This window comes from Symphodus melops (assembly GCF_947650265.1).
Source record: "Symphodus melops genome assembly, chromosome: 16".
Lineage (NCBI taxonomy): Eukaryota > Metazoa > Chordata > Actinopteri > Labriformes > Labridae > Symphodus > Symphodus melops.
In genome coordinates, this window is record NC_136706.1 from 18,791,786 (window position 1) to 18,817,613 (window position 25,828).

Sequence of the window (25,828 nt, forward strand, 5' to 3'; positions counted from 1 at the left end):
AGTCATCACATTTTGCGTCTATGGCTTAAAATGACTTTTCCTACACCAGTCAGAGGCTGATGTCTGGCTGATGTCTGGCTCTTTGAGAACAGAAGCAAAACTTCTCAATTTTCAGTATAAGCATTTAAACCATGAAAACAACAAAGCTCCCTATAGTTCACTTTTTAAATATACTGCTGCAGAGGAGCTCTCCTCATACAGTCTTAAGTCAATCCATGATTTCTGTGTAAAAACATGATTTCTCCTAAAGAACACCGGCTGTGATATACATTGACGGGATAATTTGGTTCAGTCCAACAGACAATAGCCAGGGCATTAGGCGAATTAGGCCGTTTGGTTTGTGCAAAGGTGCAGGGTGAGCAAGGGTTTTTTGAATTCTGCCGGGAACGTAAAGCGTCTGTAAACATGACGCACAAAGAGTCTTAATGCTCTAAACCTCTGGCCACACTGGCCGCACAATGGACTGTCATATTGAATTGGCCCAGAGCTGTGGGAGAGAGGCTGTTTAAGACGACGCAGGGTGGGAGTTAAGCTGAGAGAGAGCCCAGCGTGACAGACACTTGTCCATGTAACAGCTCTGCAGAAACTCACACCGGGCTCTCAACAACACTCTGCTTTACTGTCGATCACCAAGACACTCAGCAACACCGGCTGTCAACCGCACATGTAATATAAATGCAATCACAGTTTTTCTCTGATATATATATCGACCATCTCAGAGGGGCAGACACAGACTCACACACATGCACACACTCTTCACTTTTGAAAACAGCACCATACAGACAGTCAATAACAGAATGGGGTGTGAGATTAAGCCTAAGCCCACCTTCTTTTCATGTGGCAGAGCAGCCGCTGCCCCGAGATCTGGCACCAGATGGCGCTGTGCCGGTCGGTGCCAGGAGATAATCGGGACAGATCGGGCCGCATTACTACCCATTATCTTCTAATTATTCTTGTGTGGAGCGCTGATCCTGCCGTTTGTGTAAGTGGATGGCACAGAGAGCCTGTCGCCCCCGGCAGCACGAAAATCCTCCCCACTTCCCTCACCCCCTCTGGGGATGGAGGGAGAGATCAGCCAGGGGAGGGAAGGAGGAAGGGGAGGGAGGAGAAAGAAGGAAGGAAGGAAGAAAGGAGGAGCTGGTAGGTAAGGCAGCCAACCTGATAGAGTGGAGATGCGTCTTTGTGAATATACCTCAGCGTCCAGTATTTATAAAGTGACACCAGTGATGTAAGCGAGAGAAGATCCCACTGACCCTTCTGACGGTGTCACATTGAGCAGCATCTTAACCAGACGATAAACAGCCTCTTCTCCTCTGATGACTCTATAAAAGAGTGATAAGGATACAGTTCAAGTCTCACAGGCTCCATTTGCACAGTGCCTGAATGGAAACAGGCCCCATCCCCCTTACCCCAAAGGATAGCACTAACTGCGCGGAGGCATATGGCTTACCATGTGCTCGGTCCCACGTGCACACTCTTAAGCGCGATTCTACCCAGAACATCTTCGCTTAATTATCAGCATTTTGTTCAGCATCCTGCTATTTTGCATATTAATATCTGTCAGCTCAGCGTGTAATATGAGAAGATGAAGGCTTAGGCTACGCTAAAATACCAACGTAAACACAGGCTTCGCCGAGCAAGAACATCCATGTTCAGCCCGTCAACTCCCAGAGGGTGCAGAGTCCATGATGATGTGTGTGTTCTCAATACCTTTTAACCAGGTCTCAAGTGTGCACGTACACATATATGTTTGTAGAGTAGTGTCAAAATGCTGAGGCTAAGTATGGGCTCTGTGTGTTTGTTTCTGAGCATGCACTGGTAGTTACTCGCGTGCGTCACAACAGACATAACAACAGACTCAGTGGTCGGCGCATGCTCGCGCCCATGGCATGTGGGAACCAGCCTTCAGACTGACATGTTATAAAACACGGCATTGTTGATCAATCTCGCCAGCCCACAGGCCGCACAGCGAGGGCATGTACATGCAAATGAGAATAGCTAAATGCCACTGAGGGGGCGGGAGAGGGGGGCAATCACTTCAGCTGACAAACTGCACAGGAAAGGGGGGGGGGGGGGGTGCAGTTGGAAGGAGGGAGGAGGGAGGCACAATATCCAGAGGGAAATATTTAATGCAAGGTGATCTAAAGAAAATAAAGGGCTTAATTAAATGAGGGGCTGTGAAAGATGTGTTTATCTTCCACACAGTTTGAAAGTAAAGGCTAAAGAGAATCATCATAACAGCTATTGCAAAGATCCTTTATCCTAACAGTGAAAAAAAAAAAAAAGTTTGGTATGTGTTTCTGTGTGTGTGTGGCAGCAGCAACAGCAGAGAACCACAGAGCTGTGATTAAAATGTAAGAGAGGCTGCAGCTAAGACCCCGAAAACCATTCTCCGCCAAGCCGGGGTCAGGTCAACTGATCTGGGGGCCACTTGGGCAAATCCCAAACACAAACATAGCAGAAGAAAGGCAGAGAAAGCGCGAGTAGGCTGGTGGTAAAAAGACTGATAGAACGCGTCCATGGGAAGATGAACAGCCAGGGAGATCATGAAGGGGGAGCTGATTAACTGGCTTTTAGATCTCTGGGAAATATCCGAAGGATTGCACCTCAAGCTCTGCAAATCCTGACCCTTAACGCTGAATCTATGAACCCCGGGAGCCCCTGTGCGACAATGAGAAGTCTATAAGCTGTTCCAAGCTGCTCCATTGACGGTTCATTAAGCAACAATGAGGACAGCTAACCACTGCATTGCTGTGTTGGTGGCTTTCAATGACGCACAGAAAGGGCTTTTAGCTTACGTTACCCCAGCTTTGAAGCGCAGGGTATTCCCCTTAATGCTAAGCCGGGACAGTGCATTCAAGAGGCAACGAGTGAAGCAGGTGTTTTTCATCTTTCACATGTGGTTGCAGTGTAGCATGTTAGAAATGTCAAACCTGCCATCATCGATCTCTTTTCATCTCCATATGAAGGTGAAACGTGCTGGATGGCATCAATGGGAGAGAAAGAGAGGAAACCTTGGTGTTAGCTTGAGCCCGAGGCTTCATCCCGCTTCAGAGGGCCTGTTCCCTGATCAAAGATGGAGCAGCAGGTCAAAGATCACAGGGCAGCTGGGAGAAGTACTGTGTGGGGATTGTCCTGTAAATGAAGGCGGCAGGTTTGATTCATGTAGTAGCCAGCATGCTAGCGCTTGTTAACGACACAACCTTGACGTGCTGAAGTGAGAATCGCACTCTTGAGTGTCGTTCAGTGTCTGTGGCTAACTGTCTTCGTAGTTCTGGTGATGTGTCCGGCACAGTTTGAATCCTATCATATTGATCGATGTTCAGTGTGTGATGTTGTGATCTTCAGATTATTGATATGATTTGATGTCACTCAATTCTGTAAGGCCACTTGAAATGTTGGTTGCATTGAATTTGATTTCTGATATTACATTTTGTACAGCACTTATACACTATTATTATAAATAAATAATATTCACTATTTAATAAGTCATCTTCTATTTCAGTCTACTTCTGATGGAAAGTGCATTTCGGAAACTTCTCAGAAATAAGCCAGCAGTCTACTTAATATATTACATTGGTCTTATTTTAATCTATAGCCATGATTGAGGCATTTTAATTATTACTTATCAAGTTAACGCTTTCCAATGAAAATGCAAAATATCACTTTATTTGAGAAGAATTCCTCTGACGTGAGTGAGATGTGTAAAGGGAGCTTTATCAGGAACGTTATTGCCCTGTGTGAACACAACTCAAGCTTATTAATGTAAGACTACAGAAACGGTTGTACGTTTTCTGAAGAAGAGGCCAAAACCATCAACAATGAATATCCGAGGTAGAACTTGTTTCTAGTACAGATACCTCGGAGTACAGCTGGGCAGTAAACTGCACTGCTCCACCCACATGGAGGCGCTGTACAAGAAGGGACAAAGTGGGCTCTGTTTTTTAAGAAGGCTAAGGTCCTTTAACATCAGTAGGCCTCTTTTGTGCACATTTTATTAGACTGTTGTTGCCAGTGCCATGTTCTTTAGTGTGTTTGGGAAGAGGACTTGCACAGAAAAACCGAATCAACAAAAACTAATGAGAAAAGGCTGTCCTGTAATCGGGATCTTCCGATGGTCATAGAGGCAAGAGCGCTCTAAAAAGTGAAGTCCATTTTGAGGAATCCTGCGCACCCGTTACAAACCCTGGATGTGATTTAACAGAGCACTTTCAGTCACAGGCTGATCACACTGAGTTGCAGGGCTGAACATTATGGGAAGTCCTTTTTCTTAGTCGCCATCAGACCATTCAAAGAGTGAAATATGATGCATACACCGGAGTGTAGGACAGTTGTAAGTGCTCATATTGATTCATAAATACACTTTTATACTTACATATTTGCACTACGTTTTACATTTTTAACACATTACAAACATTTTGCACACTGAATGTTAACACCAGTGACCTCAGGAAATCAGATTGTTTTTTGAGCCTGAATGAACTCTCAGTAGAGCCTCAAAATGTGCAGCTGGGTGGGTTTCTTTTTTCTAAATTTATTGGATTTAGGTCAATAGGCGGGTCAGGAGAGGAAACATATTGAACGAATCATTGATCCTGCTATTGACTTCAAAGGTAGAAATTGAAAGCCCCATTTCGTCCCCCTTACCCCAAAGGATAGCGCTTCCACCTCTCGTTGAAGGCAGTTGGGGACCTAGAGTGAAAGTGAAATGTAGCTTAAACTAACTTTGAACACAATTCTGCTTTGTTATGTTTCGACACAGCAGGGAAAATGTGCATATAATTCCATTTTACAGCAGACATTTAAGCTTAAGTATCTGAGTTTCAAATTTAATTCACTTCCCATGCAAATATCTACACACGAGGAGAAAGCACTCTGACAGTTCAACTAAGTTAAGCTGTGACTTTTCCATGTAGTTTCTTCTTTTTTTTTTTTTTTTTTCATTCCACGAGTTGAAGACTGGAGGCTACCATCGGCTGAGTAAAGTTCAGTGAAACTTCACATTGCCAGGCAAAACTTTATTTTTAAATGTTATATTGCAGGCATGTGACTAGACTGTGGACCATGGAACTAAGTGTGTTAGTAGCTCACAAAATAAAAAACATTAAAGCTCACGCAAGACATGTACTGTATATACTCTGAGAATCAAAATGTTCATGATTAACTTAGTTAAATTTAGTCTATTTTTTAAGACAAAGGTTCTTAAAAGCTACCTGTGTATGGAAAACTTTTAAGAGTTTTTTGCTTATTGTTGTTCCTTTCCTTTTTACTCCTCAGGTTCAGGTTAATACAACATATTCTTTTGCTATAAAAAGAATAGAGAAAGATTTGTAACGCTGCCTCGACCTGTTCCTAAGTCTTTCTAGATAAGAGCATACTTAAATGCAAAGGAAGCTCATCCTACGTGTACCTGTGCTCATTGGTACCCGCTTCATACATTAAACACTTCTGCCTTTGATTTCAAGGCCTCGACCCCGACACAGTACCACACAAGGACACACAGTAGTTCACCAGACACCTAAGAGAATGGCATCATTCAAAGAGAGGAAGTCGACCTTCCCATGAGGGTTTGTGTTGTCTCTAAGATCCTGGTTCAGTGGGAGTAGCAAGGTCCACCCTCCCACAAAAGGGCTCCATTTTTCTCTTTTTTTCCCCTTGCACTGAGTGTCAATCAGTGGCGAGTCACGACCTGTGTGACGGTAATCAAAGTGAATAGACGAGTAAGCCAGGTGGTAATTGTGTATTATTCAACTTACTGGGAGCATGCCACTTGCTTTAGCCTGTTGATCGCTTATGTATAATTTAAGGCAATCTGTGCATGTATTATAAATGACCAGGGTTTGCGAAGTGGCAAACAGAGTGCAATTAACGTCTCGGAGCTCAGAGTGTACAGATTGACTGTCTTTAGCCTATTTCTCGTTATTCATTTCTACCCTTTCGTCCTTTTTATCTCCCTCTTTCACTTTAACTTCCTTCTTTTTCTCCCCTGTTCCCCAACCTCTGCTGTCTCCCTCTTTCTCTGGGAGTCAACTTTATAAAGGAGTCTGAGTGAGAGTGAGTGAGTGAGCACTCTGGAGGCAGTCAATACCTTATCAACTCCTGCCGAACGCTGACACCTTGACGTCCTTGACAGCAAATTATTACTTTTTCATGACGCAACCAGGTGCAATTACAGCAACATCTTTGCGCTGTATCCTGCTGCTCCTGCAACTGTCAAAAGGCGTTCCTGGTGGGATCCTGGAGGAGCTGAGACATCAGTCTCTCGGTCCCTCCCAGATCTCTGCAAAGACAGACTGACAGACAAGAACGAGGAGGGGAGGGGGACGGAGTGCAAAGAGAGAAAATAGAGGGAGCCATTCAAACAGGCCCAAAGATTCAGTAAATAGTTGTATTAAATTCCTTTTCTGGGAGTACTTTGTTTAGAGGACTGTTGACTGACAGCGAAAATGTGGCAGAGTTCTGTTGTTGTTGTTGCAGGTAGCGAGCTAGCTGTTGCAACTCCTGCTAGCAGCCCGGTAAACAAGCGTGTTTGTAATGTCATCACACGCGCCCCGCTTTCCTCGCCTCACATTGTAAACCCTGTAGGCTTGATTATAAAGTTTAAGCACACTTTAGCGCTCAACAACAGTGAGGAAAAAACACCAGGTAAACCTCAATTAAGACTTCAGAGTGTCACTTTCTCCCCGTAGCGCGGCAGCAGAAGAAGAGAACACAAAGAGCCCACAAGCCTGTGATGCCACCCCTGTGAATATGCCGGGGATGCTGGGTGGTGGGGGAGAAACTTTACCATCCTGGAGGTGGATGTTGCCTCATGTCTCTTTGTGTGTTTGGTGTGTCCCCTGGTTGGGAGCAGAGGGGGGAGACATGTGGGTGGTGCTGGCAGTAGTGTGTGTGTGTGTGTGTGTGTGTTTGTCGGTATATACTGCATCTGTGTGTGTCATGGAGTAGAAGGACAGGTAAGAGGAAAAAGAACAAGCTGTGAAAGCGCTTCAAAAACACCTGAGAGTCTCGCCTTTCATCTCAGACTCATCATCCACTGATCTTCACCCCTTTTTCCTTCCTTCCTCCTCCACTCAGCCAATTTCCACTTTCCCTTTAACACTCCTTTGCACATAGTTTTTTTTTAACACACACACAATGACTTATGTAGGTAATGACACCTCAGTGAGCTATTGGTTTTCCTCGGCCCTCTGTGTGTTTTTTCTATCCCCCCCCCCCCCCCCCCTCTTTCCCTTCAAGCACTGCCTACCGTCTCCTCTTTTTCCCTCAGGCCCCCCCCCCCCCTCTTCTCCTTTCTCTTTTTTTCCTGTCTTGTCAGATACAGATTTATTCTGCCTGTGATGTGTGTAGAGCAGAGGACTGTGAGTGAGTGGGGAAGGGGTGGGGGGGTAGGGTCAACGGGGGAGGAGGTATGTGTGTACAATAAGAGATAAGATCATGGCTCCCCAGGGGCTTGTTTGGCCCTGTACCCGATCCATCAAACGCCGGCTCCAAGTGCCAAGGTCAACTCTAATGAGCATTTTCTGGGGGTCTTATTCTCGACGCTGAACACCCCCACCACACTCGTACAAGCTTACACACTCTGTCTAAACACACCTTGGACATTCCTGCTTGGCTGTGGGATGGAAGCTTGTGTTAGGAGATGTAAGATGCTTGCATACATCCCAACAGGTCTTTTACTCAGATGGCCTGCAGGAGGACAGGTGCTCAAGAATGCTCGGAGCAGCTGAGTGATCGGTGTCAGGAGTGAGCTGTGGCAGGTGTGAGGACGAGGAATCAACCTCAATATTATTTTGAGAGTAAAGCATCAAGAATCAGAAACTTTATTTGGTGATCCAACAATTTACATTTTTCAGCCAAACTTTTTGTAAAGCTGCCAGTGTAAAATATTAAAACGGTTGTGATACCATTAAAAAAAAAAAATACAGATTTCCCTTGCTGAACTTGTATTTTGGCTTATAGAGATTCCAGTGTCATTAACAATATATGATTATTTACCAGCTGTAAGCCTGTGCTGCTAACCCCATATGGCAGCCTTTCATGCTGCACAAAATGTGTTTACACTGGTGTGATATTTCAGTGCAAATTGTTGCAAAATTACAGACAATTTGATTTATCAGATTACAGTATCACGTCAAGCAGCAAGACACTGTTGTTGTGTATTATTGTTCATGTTGAATCATCTGAAATCTGTTCTCTGGCTTCTCTAATTGGCAGTAACAGCCAGAGCAAATCCATTGTGGCAGAATAGCTAAAAGTGCGACCTTTTAGGAACACTGAAGACAAATCATCTTGGTTAAAACAAACTGATTTTTTGGGGGGATAATAAATGATGGTATTTAAATGCACCATCACAGTTTTTGATCCTGCACTTCCAGATGATATAAGTACTGGTATTGATAACTCATCAGACTATAGTGAAGTAAAATATGTAGTCTAGTTAGGATCAAAACACCCATTTGCTATCCCTTAAAAATACGTTTTATCTCTTAATGGCACCACATGAACTCTTCACAGAGACAGCCTGACGCTTTATTGAAGCTTTCTAATCTTTATACGGAAAACTATACATATTTTATATAACTTTATTTTTTAACTAATAAACATTGGTATTTTAAAAACAACACCACAAATCTTGCAACAATACTTTTGGTGCCTTTTACACCAGCTCATCCAGCTGTTTCCACCACTTTTTGCATCCCCATTTTGGGAGCACACTCGGACAAAAATGGGCCACAGTGCCTCGTAGGTGGGCTTTTAGCAGAAAGAGTCCCTCATCATCCCCTCATCACGCACTGATCTGCCAAAAGTTGTTAAGGTTTGAAGGCTCGTGGAGCGTGGGTGTGCGCCGCAGCATGTGGAGACTACTAATGAAGCAATAAAAGTCACGGCGGGAGGGGGTGAGGGCGGGGGGTGAAGGCATGTTGGAGAGGGGAGTGGAGGATTGGGATCTGCTGACAGGAGGTGTGATAATTGAGATGTTGCGACCCCACATATTACCTGCATATTGGCCAAATTAGGAAGCAGGTAGTTTAAGGGCCAGAATGAACAATGGTGCCTCCTGTCATAATCCACAAAGTGTGTGTGTGTGTGTGTGTGTGTGTGTGTGTGTGTGTGTGTGTGTGTGTGTGTGTGTGTGTGTGTGTGTGTGTGTGTGTGTGTGTGTGTGTGTGTGTGTCAGAGAGACAACACTAAAACAAGGCCAGACATCGTTTTGCTCATTTATGTGTAGGAGCAGAAGGAGTAAAACTGCAACTAGAGGCCTTTTTGACTTTAGGGTTGTGGAGATAGGATTACATTTTACTGCTTAAATTGCCTCGTATTAAAAAAATAAAATAATAATAATTTAAGGCCTTCAATTGTTTAAGTTTAATACAGAAAACGTGAAGGGGCTGGAAGAAACAAGATATAAACACAGTTTCATAACACCTCCCTTCAAACTTGCGTCAGGAGTTTTCATTTAAGTTTTGAGTGAACATAACAAAAGTTCAGAGAAATAAAAAGTTTAAAAATTGATTACTGAACCAAATTAAGGTTTTCAGTTATTGTCTCCCCTCACAGCGTCAATCTCCCATAGAAGCAAGGACACACTATTTCTGGCATCGTTTTTTCCACCACTGGTTTCCTTAGCTGCTTTTACATATTGTGCGTGGGCGTGTATGTGTGTCCTAAAATACTCCTGTGGAGAACCAATCAGGGTTAAAAGTCTCCCCTATTCGGGGGAAGTGTAGGGGGCAAACTTGGAACCCGTGCCTATTCATCCCTAGAAGCTTCTGCAGGTACAGGGGCTGGAGGGGAGGTCTCCACACGCTCCACCAGCTTGTGTTTGTCTCCCAACGGCAGCTGCAAGAGACCCCCTGCCCAATGTGAGCCTACCAATACACTATCACTCAAAAGGGTGGGGGGTGTCTACATGACAGGTTAACATTGAACTATGACACCTTGTGTGGGGAAACAACTTAGGCTGTTATCTAGCTGCTGAAGTAAACTCTTCTCTGGCCCTCTCAAATTTATGAATGAGGATATTTCTTGTTAAAGAAGCTCATGTTACATGGCAGGCAGCCTGAGATCTCACTCCTTGTTTTGTTCCCCTGTAGGTCAAACACCTGATTGTTCTTCACCTGTTTCAGCAGGATGATCAGCTGCTGAGAGCCAACCCTGCAGTGAGCTCTGCCATTGTGTAGAAAAAGGTTTGTGGTGAGGTTGGGCTTGGGTAGTTGGGGTACCTCTACCCTATCTGATGCACATAATTAGTTGAATTTGTGAGAAACATTAGGTAAGTGGGATTTGTGCAACTTTCTCTTGTGAGTATTTCTAGAAAAATAATCGGAGGTCTTGTTTGAGTTTCTTCTTCTTCAGGTTACAGAATCGTTGGGCCCTGTTTTGTTTTGTTCATTAATTTGGCACATCCACTCCTCACCCACACCTTGCTCATTTGATTCTTTTTTTTTTTCCAGTGTAAAATATTTTTCAATTATTTTTCGGCTTTGCCAGTTTCTTTGGTTGTCTGTTCCTACTTTGCCTGTACCTGGGACGTAAAACCATACTTTTAATAACTTTTTTGAACAATACTGAATCAAGTAACACATTTGAGACCACGCCCTATAGTGGATGTATTTTTAACATCCTTCACTACGTAAAGGATGCGTCGATAGGGATGTTTATATCCAATCTATTTTGATTAGTAAAAGAAGCATAAATGAGCCATTAAAGGATGTATACACATAAAACCACTTTACACAGAGAGGCAGCACATCAGTAATTAAATACTGGGTGGAATCTTTGCTGCTAATTAAAACACCCACTAACACCACTAACCTCTGTCTCTTCCTTGATGGCTCTAATCGTCTTCTTGGTTTGAGGCCTAAGCGGTCAAGGGTCAGTGAAAGTACGGTTGGCCCTCGTTTGAAGGAGCTGGCATTCCTCATGAGGTACAGTTATGATGGATGGTTGTAAGTACTCGTCCTCCGCCTGCTAGCACCCCTCTCCACTGGCTCCTAACTCACCTCTCTGCCTCTTGGCACCGTCCCTCCATCCCCTCTCATCCTCTGACCAGATGTGCTCAATGACCTCTGTCAAAAATAATAAAACACTGGCTGCAAGGAGCATGCACACCGGGCCGACAGTGCAGGACAGGAGGGTCGGTGCATATTCAGATACGTGTCCACCTGCGAAAAATAAACAACACACTCGTCAAGTAAGCCAACGGAGGCATGGAGCTAAAAATGAAATGTTACTAGTTTGAGTTTGAGATTACCATGAAACAAAGAAAAGTTTGATTGCTTCGGATTCTATTAGTAAATACTAATATATTCATATTCTGACATATTCTCATACTCTGCCTGAGGATGATTCAGCTACCGGGGGAAATGGCAAATATTTTTGTGCTTGAGGTGTTGCCAGGAGATGTCAAGATGTCTCATTTATCCGGAAAAAAAAACTTGGGCCAAGAAATAAAAAAAAGAACTTGGAATTAATGTATTATTTTTACCCAATAATTATTCGATTCATTCAGCCTTGTTTTTTCTCCAAAATGACTTTTTCCAACTTTCAACCAAAGCAAACAAACTGCTGAGTAAACAATGATTCTTTGGAGAGGCCGTGTCTTGACCTGGATAACGCTTTGAAACAATTAATACTTCCAAACATAGAGCATGTTGTTAACACAATATGAAATAATCATTACCCCAGCAGGATAGTTGTTTCTTGTTTCACATGAAACGTGGTTGTGAATTTAATCCCAAGAATTCATGACACCCTTAATGCCACAGGAAATGCTGCTACAATCATCATTTATTTACCCTTTCAATGCGAAAAAGAAAAAACTATCAACATTAAAGAGCATGTGTAAAACAAGCAAAATGTGTTATGTGACAAGTTGAGGATGTAAATGTGTTTTAGCCAACCGGCAACCTCCGGTCTTGAAAAATAATAGTAAGTGCTAAATCCTGCAGTTCGTCAAGTGACCTCTAGAGTCTGGCTCCAGGAACACAGGAAGTCACATACACATGACTGGCAAAAAAAGCAGTTTTTACAGCATAAATAAACATGTTAACAGTCTGGTACAAAAAAACAAAATAGGTCTGATTAGTTATTGTCAGGCACATGTAGCTGACATGATTGTCAGGTGGGTGCAACGTAATGGCTTGTCAATAGGGCTTAAAACCAGAGTCAGCTCCAGCTCTCAGCCTGTCGTTTGGTTGGGTAAAAGTTTGCTAAGACAGAATTTCCAGCATGGCGGCGGCTGCCGAGGAACCTCCGGAGCCCCCTGCCATAACAGATGGCTGACATCACGCAGACTTCGTCCATTAATATTTACAGTCTATGGTTTTTATCCAGTGAAAAAATAGTTGGACAGATGTCTTAGACGTTTAGATTTACTTTTATCCATCTTTTTAATAAACCAAAACTCGAAATTGAAATCCCTACAGTGCTCACTGGGTAGTAGCATAGACTTATTTACTTTAAGACTGAGTCAAATCTTTGTTGCATACTTTGAATCTGAAGAAGGCAACTATGGAGAAACCAGCAGGTGTGAGCAAAAATAAATGTTCAACATTCAACCACAAAGTGTGAAAGTCCCCATCAACATGGACTGCACCACAAGAGTGTTAGAGAGAGGAGCGTCATCATTACTAACATTAACAATATCTAACTACCATCACCTCTCACAAGCTCACTGGTTAAGCAGGTAGAAGTTGCGTCGTGAGTGCACATGAAGAGTTCCTGCAGAGAGGCACAAAGATGGTAGACACGGCAGGGAAGCTTTTAAATCATCTCAACTGGTCCAGAGGAAATGATTAGGCAGACTTATAACGGTTTGTGACGGATACAGAAACTTTTTTTTCTGGAGAACTGAATTCACTGATTACTGAAATAAAGAGACTTTTAATGGTTGTGACAAGAAATGATTCTTTGACAAGATGCCTCGCTTTGCTTTAATCTTTCATATTCCAATGTTCAATTCGTTTTTCAGGAACTGTGCAAAACTCCAATTTTTTCTAGAAACAGTAACATCCACTCCTCTGGTTTCAGGCTTTTCAGATGATTTTGGAAGCTGACTATTTATTATAGACTCAATGAAAATGTAAGTGTTAATTATCTTTAAATTCACCAATATTCAGACAACAAATCTTTACCAATAACACAACCACATGAACAAAAGCAAGTTTTTGCATTCGAATCTCGGTGACATTTGCTCCAATGGACAGACTTCTGATTCATTGTTTCCTCTGGATGGTGAAAGTCTCAGCCACCAGAAGGGCACAAGAAATGTCAAATATAGATCATTCTGTTTTGAAAGGGCTGAAATCTGCTGCAAGAACCCAACTCTGCTGATGGAGGATGAAGAAAAGGGGAAAAGATGAAGATGAGGGAGGAACTGTATTCGGCTCTGATGTTTCTGCTTCTGGAAGACCTCCTGGGACAAAATCAAAACCGGCCTCTCTTGAATCCCCCCTCACCACCGAGGTGACGGGTGACCACTCGCCCCCCAAAGAGACGCCACATGAGAGTGAGGAAGAGGAGTGATGGGGAAGATAGAGGAAGGGCGAGCACATTGATGGCTGGAGTGATGATTTCCTTCACACACACATACACGCAGACACAAATGCCCCCACTCATCCTCACACTTCCTCCCACCTCCCCTTGGCCCTGCAGGCAACACACACACACACACACACACTCTCTCTCTCTCACACACACAGCATGGTTAGGCCTCCAATTAAATCAAAAGTGGTTTGTTTTTATTGGTCTTTTGCGCTGACAAGTGGGCTATCATTCTGACGGCTCTACCTGTCAGTGAGCAGCTGAAAATCCTCCGTTGACAATGCCCAATGCTTCCAATTAGGGGAGAATCAGACTCCTGGCGCGCTAGCCATCTTTCCACCCTCCCCCCCAGGCCCACCTTCCCTTCCTTTTTCTTCCTCTGCACTCGCTCCTTTACCATTCCCCTCTCACTCTTCCTCTCCTCCATAATATCTCCCTCAGCCTCCTCCTTCCTCTCTCCTTTTCCTTCTTCTTCCTCCCTCCTCTCTCCAGGAGAAGGGGGTCTGTCTCCGCTGCAAATTACCGACACAAAACGAAGGTGGTGGCGGCGCTGGCGCAGGGAGCTGCCGGTCCAGGGCCCTGTCAGCATTAATGAGACGATGAAGGTTTATTTCGCCCGCATGCATGTGCTAAATTCTTTCTTGTGTGACAGCTGACTGCGAAATGTGAGTGTTAACCTTATAAAAGATTCAGCGGGTTCTCATTATTTTCTGTCAACTCCACTACCTGATGGCGTTAAGGTGCATCATTTGCATCCCTGACTGGTCCAGGGTGCAGCACCAGCTCCAGAGCAAACTGTGCCTTTTTCCCTTTTTTTTCCCTTTCCTGCCTTTTTTAACACTGTTTGTTTGTTTAGAGGAGTCATCTTTTAACATATATCCGCCTCCAAAGACACGCTTCCTCGATGTTCCAAAACGACAGAGATGCCAAAGTTTATTCAAAGGCGACACACATTTTTACAAAACATATCCAGATATATATTTAACACAGCTGCTCAATTGAGCAAGTAAATCAAATATTTGTTTTGTTTTTTCTCTCCTCAAAAATCCAGCACATGGAGGAGGCCCAGTAGGCATAAATTGGAGTTAACTTTATGGAGTGGATTCAATTATGCAGGAAAAAAATGGAATAAGAACAAAGTAAGTAAACTGTCTACAGATGAATTATAAACCCTGGCAAGTCAGTGAGAACTATTATTTGGAAACCTTTTTTTAAAATCATTCTTTATCTTATTAAGGCTTAATATCATTGATATTATGATTTATATTCAATGTTTTCTAGCAAGTCCAGACTTGAACATTACTGTGTATATTGGCTTTAAATACACAGAGTTAAATGTAGCTGCAGAGCTTTCAGACCAGCCAGAGGAAAAACAGGCTACACTTCACTGAAATGGCCCAAGGGTGCCAACTTAGTTTCGGAAGAAATGTGAGTGGATGATGTGTGTGTGTGTGTGTGTGTGTGTGTGTGTGTGTGTGTGTGTGTGTGTGTGTGTGTGTTTAATATGGATCAATAATAAAGTTTTATTCCAACATCTGATAAAAACAGACAGCAGCTCAGCATTCACTGACCATTTCCTGCAAACATTTCTGTCTCCTCTCTTTAACATGGATCAATAACACCCTCCTGCAGCATCACTGAAAAAGTGTGTGTTCTTATACTCTACACATCACACTACATTTACACAGACATGGACAAAACTCAAATCTAGCTGTATTCTTCTGCTATAAAGAGACATTTTTCCAGCTAGGGTAATGTAACCTTTAAATAAGGAGTGACAGCTGCAAACACAATTGTTGTAAAAAATGAAATAAAAATCTGTTTAAAACCATATTCATACTTAAAAATATTTCTATTAGAAATTATGCCAATGAAATTAAATTGCTTAGTCAAAACAAGGACTGTTTTATGTAAAGTGTAATGATGTATCTGCTGTATAAATAAAAAAATATTTAATACAATTTCTTGAAGTCATGTTTCTTACAGCTGTCAAATAATTTCTTCAATGTGATGATTTGCTGCTTTTAAAGAAAAAACACCATTGAAAAACAATTTGGACACATAAACATAATTTTTAAAAATCCCTGGGTTTTAACCATTGTCTCTCTTGAGTGAATTAACGATTAATTAACCAATCAGATAAAAAAGCATGCTTTGGCATGACTTTTATATTTAATTATTAGAATATTTAATGATTACAAATGATAGACTTTTTATTTATTTCAGCACAATATCAATTTACTGATTTGTTTTACTGACGTATAAGACGGATACTTCATGGTAAAATAAGGACATGAACGCTAAAGCAGTGTGAGTATTTAGGAGTTAAAATTACACTCATACATTTAAGAGTTTTAAGACATTTTATCAAGTAAAACAACCTGAAAGTTTCGCATGCCGAGTCTAACGATTAGGATCAGGAGGAGGAAGGATCCTGTTTGAATATCTTCTGGTTTACTGACTCCAACATTACTGCAGACAGAGGACACGCGGCCATACGAATAAAGAGAAGAAGACACAAAAAAAGTGCAGAGAAAGCATCAAACCACTGCTGCTTTTCATGCACCAGCAGAGGAGAAAGAAACAGCTAAGTCAGGGTGGGTGTGTGTCGCCTTATATCTGTGTTGTCCCCGCCTCACATGTGACAGCTTGCAGCCGTGATGGGACCCCATGGGACCGGGGAGCGGATTCACTAACCTGCCGGTGTCTGAGACCGACGCGCGCCTCCAATCTGGTGGTCACATGGGGTGGAGGAGGAGGAGGGTGAGATGGAGGTGGAGGGAAAAGTGGATGATAATGCGAAAGAGGTTATTTAGATTATTAGAGGCTGTCGGGGCCGCTGCACGGGGCAAACTGTAGCTCAAAGTGCACACAATGGTATTTAACGCATGTTAAGGTGAAGAGTGCGCGCAATGGCAACTCACGCGCCTGGAAGTTTTGCTTCACGCTGCTCGGACTATTGTACACGATTACAAGGACTATTATTGTGACGACTCTTTACGTCATTGTTATTGTTCTAAAATATTCTTCTTTGTTGTATTTTGCAACCACACATTCTGTCTGAAAATACAAAGAATATCTGGACAAGATATCCAGAATGAATCTACTTGGATAGTTTTTCGTTTTTTTTTTCATTTAAATTTGACATTTTCTAGGAAAATCTAAATGTTGTACAACAAAAAACAAATCCATAATTTCTTATTCGTAAAGTAAGACTCAGAGCCCTATAGAGCCTAATAATGATAATAATGAATTTAAATGAATTTGATAATACTAAAACATGTGAACTCTTATAATCTGCTTAATCACTAAGAACGAAATACATTAAAATAAAAAAGCTACAAATAAAATGTTTGATGATTTTTAAAAAGTAATAGTTGAGAGAAAATGTGTAAAAAGCTGCGGAGGTGAGGAACAGATCCAGTCAGAGAGGGGGAGTGGAGGAGAAAAACAGCGAGCCGCTCCACATAATAACCCCATTATAAGCCTCATCAATGATGTAATGAAAGCAAACAGTGTGAAAATTGCCTGTAAACAGTTGGATCTGAGTCTCCTGATGAATTCAGTGTCTCTTTTATCAAAGTGAGGATGAGCCAGGAAGGAGAGGAGAGGATGGGAGGAGGGAGGGAGAGTGGGCGTGAAGGGAGGTCCACTTCCAGCTTCCCTCAGCCAATGAAGGCTTGTCACAGGGGACTCACGTGGACGAGGCGCTCTTAAAACCTAGCTCCTGACTTTTCCTCAAGTTCAATTTTTTGGGATTCCCTCTCACCCCCATCACATCCCGTCCTTTTACTTGCCAGTTGTGACTATTTAACCCAGTTTAGCTCTCCTTTTCTCGCCTGCTTGCGGCGCGCATCGCTTCGTCCCGCGTCTTCCGCTTTCTCTTCTGTTCGCTGCAGCTCTCGGACTCCCCTCTCTATCTCTCTCCCTCTCTGCACACCGAGTTTTTTTTTTGAGGTTTTGTTCATCTTCTTTAAAGAATTCGAACAGTTTTTGTCCGTTGTCTGGGTGCTTGCATGACGAGCTGCCGTCTACTTTCTCCTCCGCTCCTCTGTACCTATCCATGGTGCTGAAAGGCATTTTCTTCCCGAAGACATCGGTGCGCTGCTACTCTTTCAAAACAAATCCTGAAATAACATTATTTCGACATATTTTCGCATCCTGCAGGTGAGATACATTTATCTACATCTGGCTCATCTTATGAACTTAAAGCAGAAGCAGTTTGTCCCGAAGAAAGCAAAACAATAATCGATTGTGACTCTTCCAAAAAAAAAAAAAAAAGAGTGCGGCGGCTACATCGTTTTCAGGAGGACCCGTCTTCATCCGACTGAAAGGAGAACAATTGGATGCATGGACGGTTGTTGTAACGCAACTTAGACTGGAGATATTCTCTGTTTGAGGAAGTGGAAACAGCGGATAAGTTGTCTTTTATTTTGACGTACCCAAAAACATTTAGGCTACTTGCTGTGGGGAAAGCGGGTATTCCTTCTCTTCTGCTGGATCAAAAGAGACTTCAACACCCTTCTCATCCCCAAAGTAAAACTTGTCCTGAATACCAAATGGTTGTTTGAGGAGGCCCGATCAAGACAATGGAGGTATCCGCCAACGGGTCAAGTTTCGGCATCGACTCGCTGCTGTCCCACAGGCCGGGAAGCCCTGTGTCCAAAGGGGACAGTCTGGTGGGGGAGTGCCGCTCGCCTCTGGAGTTCAGTCCGAGATCAGACGCGGAGTCCGGGTGCTCGTCGCCTCCGTCTCCGAGGAGGGAATGTGTGGATGAGATGGCCCAGAGGCAAGTTCACGGTGTGGGCCTGCCGGCTCACCTGCAACACGCGCAGATCTCGGCGGGGTCGCAGCAGAGGACCGTGACCTCGTCGTTTCTCATCAGAGACATTCTCGCGGACTGTAAGCCTCTAGCCGCGTGCGCGCCCTACTCAAGCAATGGCCAGCCAACTCAGGAGGCAGGGAGGCTGGTGTCAAAGATAGCGGACGACTTCATGGAAAAAATTCACAGCAACTCGTCGTCAGACAGCGAATATAAAGGTAAGACAAGAAAAGTGTCTGCAGACTGAGTGAGGGAGGTGATCTGCTCTAGAGATCAGATTGGAGGTGAACCTGATTTGGCCTTCTGGACTTTTGGCTTCTGTACAGAAACACTGACTCACCTCAAACGTGGTTTGTTGTTTTCTCTGAAGCTGCTTGAACTTTTCCCCCTCAAATTTACAGATTCATATTTTGTTCACCTGCATTGTTATGCTTGCTGCGTGTGTTTTTCTTTATCTGCTTCTAATCTCTAATTTGGACAAACGTCATGAAATACTAATTCAGAGATAAATTAAACATCATAGATAGGTCTGGTACAAAATGAATGATGCAATCTGGAAATATATGAAGTTAGAGCAGCAATAATTTAAATTGCACTGAAAGGCAAACTGCTTTACTGAAAATAATTTTTTGAAAATCTTGTTCCTACATGTTCACAATTCATAAACAATTTGCAGTTGATTTATATATTTTCAGATGTTCTAATAATAAAAATAATCATATATTATTATTAATAATAACTATAATTATTATTATATAGATATTAATAATATTACATTTCAAATATATTTTTCAAATTGGGATTTTGATCGAAAAAATGGAAGGAAAATTAAAAAAAAGACAAAAAATAAATGTTGTCATTTATTCACAAACGGACAATATTTGAACAGCAGAAGGCCAGAAGACGCCCTCTACGCTACTGCTGTATCACGGTTGTATCTCTGCACAATAATGAGCTAATATGTGAACTATTAATTTTCTAGATTTAAATGCAGCATCTGCCTGCGTGCGCGCGTCTCCTTTCAAGTATTATCAGAATATCCAGAAAGCATCTGTTGATGTCAGTTAGGTAGGGACGGGAGAGATGACAGGGTCGCCTCCAGATAAATGCCATCAAGGGCCTCTCTGTTTCCAATCATGTCAGCCATAACAGACATGTCACCTCCATTGACAGTTTAATGAAGCAGCGCCTGGAAGCACGTCGACCGCTGCAGGCTGCAAGGAAATCTTCAACTTAGACTTTTAGCACATGAATATTATTGTCAGCATCCTTTTCTTTTTTATATAAATAAGTTTTGTTTTAGTACTCCAAGGCTCATAATAGATGTCTACCATCCTCAATCGTACATTTTGCTATCGACACGGCGTCGCGTCATCGATTTGCTTCACAGTTTCAGTGTCTGCATGTGCGCGCGCATGTCACCGCGTGGCTGGAGATGCTCATCGACGCGCTGATTGATTGAGGAAGCCTCGGGGCCCACAGAGCGCCTGTACGGCAGCTTTGATTTCAACGAATCCGCCTCCTATAATATTTCAGGGATTTGATGCAATTTGTCCCCGGCGCTAATCAGATTTGTAAGCGCGCGGGGCCGCCCGGCTCTTGATTTCCACTCATTTCCACGGTCCTGTGAAGTTCCTCCGGTCGCGCTTGAAAGGCTCGTCCTTCCCTTGTGGCTCAATTAGGCGGATTATTGTGCTTCTTGAGACGACTCAACTATTCAACTACCAAAGATCCCTCGCCTCGCTTGTTTCTCCCCCTTTTTTCTGTTCTTTTTTTCTTTTAGAAAATCCACTATAAGGAGTGTATATCAATGCTCGCCCTGACATGACACCATGCGGAAAAAGAACAAAGACTACGGCTTTACTGAAGGGAGAAATATCAGATTGGAAGTGTGAATATTGATAAAGCTTTTCATAACAATTTAAGATTAAATCAAATAGCTTCATATAGCCCATAGGCATCATTCCTGGTGCCGTGATTTAACTCAGCAGTCAAACATTCAGTTCATCTCAAATGTAAATTAAAAAAAAGTTGTAAAAGCATCATGCTATTAAAAAAGACGTTTACAGAATATTTTTTAAAAAGAATGTATGACACAAAATCGTTTTGAACTTTAAAATTTAGTCGCAGACAGAAGGCTATAATCAGTGAAACAGGCAAATTTAAACTCGCGTTATATGAGTGGGTTTACTTCGTTTTCTTATTCTGGTTTAAAACAAGAGACATTAAAAATGTGTATTAATAAAAACATGTTTTATCACGTCTTTATTGGGGTGCTACTTATTTTTGGATGTGATATCCCGTGTTAATTAATCTATCAGCCAATTAAGCTTGCCTTAGAGTAAAGCGCATCACATACATTGCTATTTCTAAATGAAAGTATAACACATTGACTGTGAGACTTTACACATTAGATTTTTGTGAATTTGAAATCTACTTAGTTTGTTTAAACTGGAGTTATAGATGTTGCTACTTTAACCTTGATTTATTGTAAGCAGTTTCGTACATAGGAAAAGCTATAGAGCGTATATATTGCACATTTTTAGTAAGGCTGTTTTCAGATCATGTCTCATTTGATTGTGCTGCACAGATTTTTATTTTAAATCACGACTCTTTGTGTCACGACCACACAGAGGGCTTTTTTGTTTGTTTTTTTGTATAATGAGGCCGTTGTCTTTGTATTCAACTTCTTCTCTTCTTTTTGTCTCAGTGAAAGAGGAGGGGGACAGGGAGATCTCCAGCAGCAGAGACAGCTCTCAGGTCCGGCTGAAAAAGCCCAGGAAGGCCCGGACGGCCTTCACGGACCACCAGCTGGCCCAGCTGGAGCGCAGCTTCGAGCGCCAGAAGTACCTGAGCGTCCAGGACCGCATGGAGCTGGCGGCCTCACTCAACCTCACCGACACACAGGTCAAGACCTGGTACCAGAACCGGAGGTAAAGACAACGCTGATGCTATAAAGAGGGAGGGGGGGAAGGGGGGTGTAAGTAGGAGGGGGTGATAATCTGGTTTCTCACTGCTTGACCCAGGGACGCCATGTTTTGCTTACATCATCAGCCTAAAGGTGACATGAGTTCATCCCATTAACTGCTTATTATTCAAAGCCATGTTATGATTTTGATTATTGATTAAGATAGAAAAAAAGTTCCTCATTTTTGAGTCCAATATGGCGAATTAACGAAAAACCCGTCATTTCTTTTTATCGATTTCGAGAAGGAATAAATATTCAAATTTGCAATGAACTACAGATATTTTTAACACATTGTAACTTTTTTAAAATAGAAATGGATGTCAGACGTTTAATCGTTATTTTTGAGGTGAACTATTATTTTACTATGAGAAACATCAAGTTCTTTACAAGAATTGAACGTCCAATCTATATTAGCCTTCAACAACACGTCCCCAAGTCATCTTCAGAGTGAACTTTTATTTTAAAAAAAATGTTTTTGTCTCCTCATCCTGCAAGACAATCATGATCAATTCCCCTGTACCTGAGACACTGTCCTTCCTCTTTTTATTTTTTTTTTCTGCGTCGTAGCGTAACGTTATCACTTTCTTACAGGCTTGTAGTCGATCAAGTAAACGACCCTGAAAGGCTTTAATCTGGAGGTGTCAACTTTCTCTAAATAAATAAAAGCGGTTGCATTAGCAAGGGAACCAGTCTCCTCCAACGTGAAAACATGTTTTCTGCAGTTTTCGGTTGAATTAACATGCACATTTATTTGTCTGCAATTTGGACTCTCAGGCAGCTAAATGACAGAAATAAATATAAAAACACAACACTTTGGTGGATGAATAATGCATCGTTGCATGTGTGCATATCAATAATTCAAACAAACCACTATATCTACTCAATTATCTTTATTATGAATTATTCACCTGCATGGAGTGCAGACTGTCAATTTGGTGTGAATACAAGAGGCAGGTGGAGATTTCAGTGATTTTAAAAATAAAGGAAAAACAAAACAGATGTATCGCTTACTTTAATTGGGCTCAGAGTAAACAGATGGTGTCTGTTTTAGTAACCTATGTCAGTTTCAAATACACTCATGAAGCTTCACGCTTTTAGATCTTCACGAACTAAAAGGCTAACCCCGCGTCTTTTCTCTCCTGCAGGACAAAGTGGAAGAGGCAGACGGCGGTGGGACTCGAGCTGTTGGCGGAAGCAGGGAACTACTCCGCCCTGCAAAGGATGTTCCCGTCCCCGTACTTCTATCCTCAAAGTCTGGTGTCCAACCTGGACCCCGGAGCAGCTCTCTACCTTTACAGGGGGCCCTCGGCGCCTCCGCCGGCCCTTCAGAGACCCCTTGTCCCGCGGATCCTGCTGCATGGCCTGCAAGGTGGCAGCGAGCCGCCCCCTCCTCTGCCACCAATGTCCGGTGTGCTTCCTCGGCCAGGTCAGCAGCGGTGAGCTGGCCCCCTGCTGATATCTTTTTTTTTTTTTTTTTTTTTTTTTAAATTTTTTTATATATACATACGCCCAACCTGGCAGCTTTTGGACTTTTTAGATCAAATGAATCAAAGACACGAGCGTAAAAGAAAAACCGTGATGAACACGCGTAAAAGAAAAAGAAAGACTGTTGATTGCCTTTTTATGGAAACAAAATGACCAACAGACTGAACTCTGTGGACGGAGCTCTGTGACTGTCAATGTTTGGAAAATATGTTTTTTTGTTATTTTCTGAGGGGATTGAGCTTTATTTATTTATTATTTATTTATTTTTCAATTTCAACTAAAGAAACTAAGTTATGTATTTATTTAATCAACGTTTCACTATGTTCTGTTTTCCCTCAAATAGATAATTGGGTACACAATGAAATCCCCATTTTTATTATTATTATTATTTTATACTGAGGAGGAACAGCTTACATGTAATTTGAATGATACGTAGTTGTAGTAACATTTAGAAACTATTTCCCATGATTTCTATTTCTATACACGTTCACAACAAGTTGATCAGCGGTCATAAACATGTAAATAAGAATATTTTGCATTTTATTCAAAAGAGACTGATTTTAAGGAACTTTTTTTTATTATGATTTGATCTGCAAGTGCGTCTTTTTTAGACGACGGTGATCCAGTTTAACATATTAGGCTAGATTAGCCATCAAAAACTATACAGGCGAAAGACTCGGAATAAAATGATGAGAAAAAGAAACATATGTGTGATGGAGGATGGACTTCCTGCCTGAACCCGCATAATGGCACAAACACGAGAGCTACGGGAACAAATCTATATAAAGTCTTTTTCTTGTTATTAGTTAAAGTTTAGCGGAGTAAAATGTCAAGTCATTTATAAAGAAACAGTTTTATCCCTGTAGACGGAAAAACAAACACCTCAGTGAAGTTTTCTTTCTGATTTTTTTTGGACAAACAAACTGGTAGGACTCGGGTCCACGTGCAGGTTACCTGCCTGTGGATTTGCTCTAAATGTATTTGAAACAGACGTCGTGCATTATGTTATTTCATATGAAGCCGTGGTAACCCTTAATTGTTCTACTCTCCTTTGGTGAAAATGTATATTGCAGATATCAAACTTGTGGAGTGGTTCTCGTATATTTCCTGGATCGTTTTTTTTTTATTTCCCCCTTTTCCTCTAGCTTACCCAAACGTCCCCTTCCTCCATATGGTGAATTTTTGAATGAAATTCACAGCAAAGGTTTGACAGAAAAAAGGGGGGTATTTGATGTAAAGAGAATTACTTTTATAAATGTGAAAAATAAAAGTCTTTCATTTAATCAGGTGGTTGCTGCTTGGATGTGTGAAACGGAAATGCCAAGGAAGCTTTCTGATGGAATCAACATGTGGATTTAAGACATTCATTTAAAACGTCTTAAAAGTGGTCAGGATGGCAGTAAAATGTCTAAAGAGCCCATTTTATTAAGCGTGCACAGGTGCTGATTCAAGTTTTCCTTTAGTCTTAAACTGCAGTTAATCGTCAAAATTCACGCACTTTCAAGAAACTGTGCACAATAATATTCCTGTCTCTGAGGGGAATGGTGTTTTCTTAATAAACATTTTATTAACCAATCACAATTCTGAAATATAAAAGTATATGTAGGATATTTGGTGAGAAAACTTAGTATTTTTAAGGATAGCCTATGAACCAAATGTTAAGTAGATGAAGGTCTGCCTGAGTCGTGCTGAGAATGGTATGAACACATGTCACTGAAAATGAGCAGAGGCTATGGAGATGGTTGGCGCAGCTTTAATTAAACATTTCCTCTTTTCCAGAAGCAGCACGAAAATAAACAGAATTTTAAAGGGCTTGCGGGTTTCCGATGGAGGAAAACGTGTTGGAGTGAATTTGAACATGTCTGTCAGAAACGACTTCTCCTTCCCCTGTTTGGATTACAGTCGTTGATTTCATTTATTTAATGTTAAAATAAAGCTGCGTGATAAAAAAAAAAAAAAAGTAATAAAAAGAGAATACGGGTTTCACAGGAGCAAGAACGCTAAAATATCTTTTCTTAACCTTTTCAAAGGAAGAGCGGGAAGGAAAATATTTTAACTGTTTATGTTTCTTTTAATTTCAGAAATAATAGCTTTTTATTGAATTACTTGCACAATTACGTTTAAATGTTATGTGTCTCTTATAGGTATATGTCGATAAAACGCAGATTTGATTTAATGCAAAAATAGTGAAAGTTTGACTTGAAATAAATAAGTGCGCGCACATGTTCGCGCTACACCCCCTCCCCCTCCCAACTTTCATTCAAACCCACGTTCAATAGTGCAATCAAAGACAAATTCTAGCTAATTTCTTTAAAGAAGGGCCAACAAAGCAGAAGGATGTTCCGTCCAAAATGGAGCCACTGTGATGATACCCCCCCTTCACCATGCCCTCTTTCTTAAATTAACGGCAACTCTAATTCGTTTTCCATAAACAATGCAGGGAATAAAATATTAATGTTATGTGTGCAATTGTTTAAGTGCCCTAAATGATCCCATTTGGAAATTGATTGTTTCCATCCTTCTCTTCCTTGAGGGTGCTGGATGTGCGCTCCTGTGCCAAACGGCTCCAACAGCTGGTAACCGGGCTGGAGTTGACTGCAGACCGGGGATCAGCGAGGGGACAGCTGGTCAGCGGCTCAACCACCACCCCTCCCTTCCTCCATACAAATTTCACCCAAGCACCAACATAACTGTCTTTCTCCCACTCCGAGTCCACGAGGACCCAAGTTATCCGGCCATGGCGCGGGGGTTAAAGGAGTTCAGGCTGACGGACACGACTTGGCGTGTAGGATGTTAACGATTAGACAAAAGACTTTAATAGGTTTTAATTGAAAGTCGATAATGGGTTTGATAGCCAGCTCCCCCTGCTGTCATCCACGCATGGCACCTGTTATCTGGGGCCTCCACTTAGAGGCTGACCACGCCGTGAAATATCAGACTGACGGCCTGATAACTGGCGCGTTTATGATGCGTAAAATTGCATTAAAAATACAGTGAACCGGGTG

At 42.0% G+C, this 25,828-nt stretch overlaps 1 protein-coding gene across 1 annotated transcript; it reads left to right on the forward strand.

Annotated features, from left to right (window-relative positions):
• Positions 1–17,285: 17,285 nt before the first annotated feature.
• On the forward strand, positions 17,286–24,088 carry barhl1b (BarH-like homeobox 1b). Its single transcript, XM_079364077.1, has 3 exons — positions 17,286–18,588; positions 21,081–21,303; positions 22,484–24,088. The coding sequence occupies exons 1-3, from the start codon at positions 18,138–18,140 to the stop codon at positions 22,776–22,778; spliced, it is 969 nt and encodes a 322-aa protein (XP_079220203.1). The 5' UTR covers positions 17,286–18,137; the 3' UTR covers positions 22,779–24,088.
• Positions 24,089–25,828: the final 1,740 nt, after the last annotated feature.

What these genes read in the sequence shown, in the direction of transcription:
- barhl1b (XM_079364077.1), top strand. Translation starts at nt 18,138, where the DNA reads ATGGAGGTATCCGCCAACGGGTCAAGTTTCGGCATCGACTCGCTGCTG. An exon ending in GTCAGACAGCGAATATAAAG is followed by an intron (nt 18,589 to 21,080) that starts GTAAGACAAGAA and finishes TTTTTGTCTCAG; the next exon opens with TGAAAGAGGAGGGGGACAGG. An exon ending in ACCTGGTACCAGAACCGGAG is followed by an intron (nt 21,304 to 22,483) that starts GTAAAGACAACG and finishes TCTCTCCTGCAG; the next exon opens with GACAAAGTGGAAGAGGCAGA.